General features: G+C 45.9%; 1 protein-coding gene across 1 annotated transcript in view; it reads left to right on the forward strand.

The window, feature by feature from the left end:
* Nucleotides 1–923, forward strand: part of LOC101847630 — a gene marked incomplete in the record, with an annotated part of 42,602 nt that overhangs the window by 25,215 nt on the left and 16,464 nt on the right. Inside the window, 1 exon segment of the mRNA XM_035973552.1 lies at nt 719–772. Coding sequence (XP_035829445.1) covers nt 719–772 — 54 coding nt within the window.

Consider the following 923-nt stretch of genomic DNA (forward strand, 5'->3'; position numbering starts at 1 on the left):
CGCCCCAATCGTCGGCATTTTTATGCCTTACTTGAGTTGCATGTGCCGGAAAACTCTTACCAAAGACACTTAGCACTTTATAGTGATCGTGAACAGGCACGACTATAGCTTAGTTGGACTAAGGTGAAAATGACCCCAGTTCGAATTCTCAACCGGTTGCTTTTCCTGGAGCTGGTGGGGAGTTCCCACGACGTTCCAGCCACCAGTGTGGTTCCGTCCTACGGGAGGTGGACGTTGAATTCGGAGGTCTCGGCTCGTAAATAGCCTTATGTGCCAAATAGTGACAACAGATATTATTTGTGTGATCGTTCAATCTCTCTCTCGCTCTCTCCCCCCCCTCTCTCTCTCCCCTCTCTCTTTCTCTCTCTCTGTCTCTCCCTTTCTTGCTCCACCTCCCTCTCTCTCTCTTTCTATCTTCTCTCTCTCTCTCTCTCTCTCTCTCACTCTCTCTCTTCCCCTCTCTCTCCCTGTCTCTTTTTTTCTCTCATCTCTCTCGCACTCTTTCCTTATCAATCTCTTTTTCTCTCCTCTCTCTCTCTCTCTCTCTCTCTCTCTCTCTCTCTCTCTCTCTCTCTCTCTTTCTTCTTACCTCATGTCGCTTCTGCCCATCTCTCTTGCACCAATAGGTCGTGATTGTGTCGATGTATTCTGTTTTCAAGTTTTCAAACAAAAGCAACAACAAACAAACAGACAATACATCATTCTCTTTCTCTTTCAGAAGCGTCAACACTACAAGTCCGAGGCCCTACGTCGAGGCCTGACTCCACAATATGTAAGTATCGCATAACTCTGACACTTCGCTACCAAATAAGTTACTATCTATTCAGTGCCTAGTTTAGATAAATTCGTCGGTCATCTCACGAAGTGTCGTATCTGCATTTTTGGGCATTTTGAGTTATGTATACCATGCCGATCAGCTTGAC

Source organism: Aplysia californica, unplaced genomic scaffold (genome assembly GCF_000002075.1).
Source record: "Aplysia californica isolate F4 #8 unplaced genomic scaffold, AplCal3.0 scaffold01401, whole genome shotgun sequence".
In the NCBI taxonomy this organism is placed as follows: domain Eukaryota; kingdom Metazoa; phylum Mollusca; class Gastropoda; order Aplysiida; family Aplysiidae; genus Aplysia; species Aplysia californica.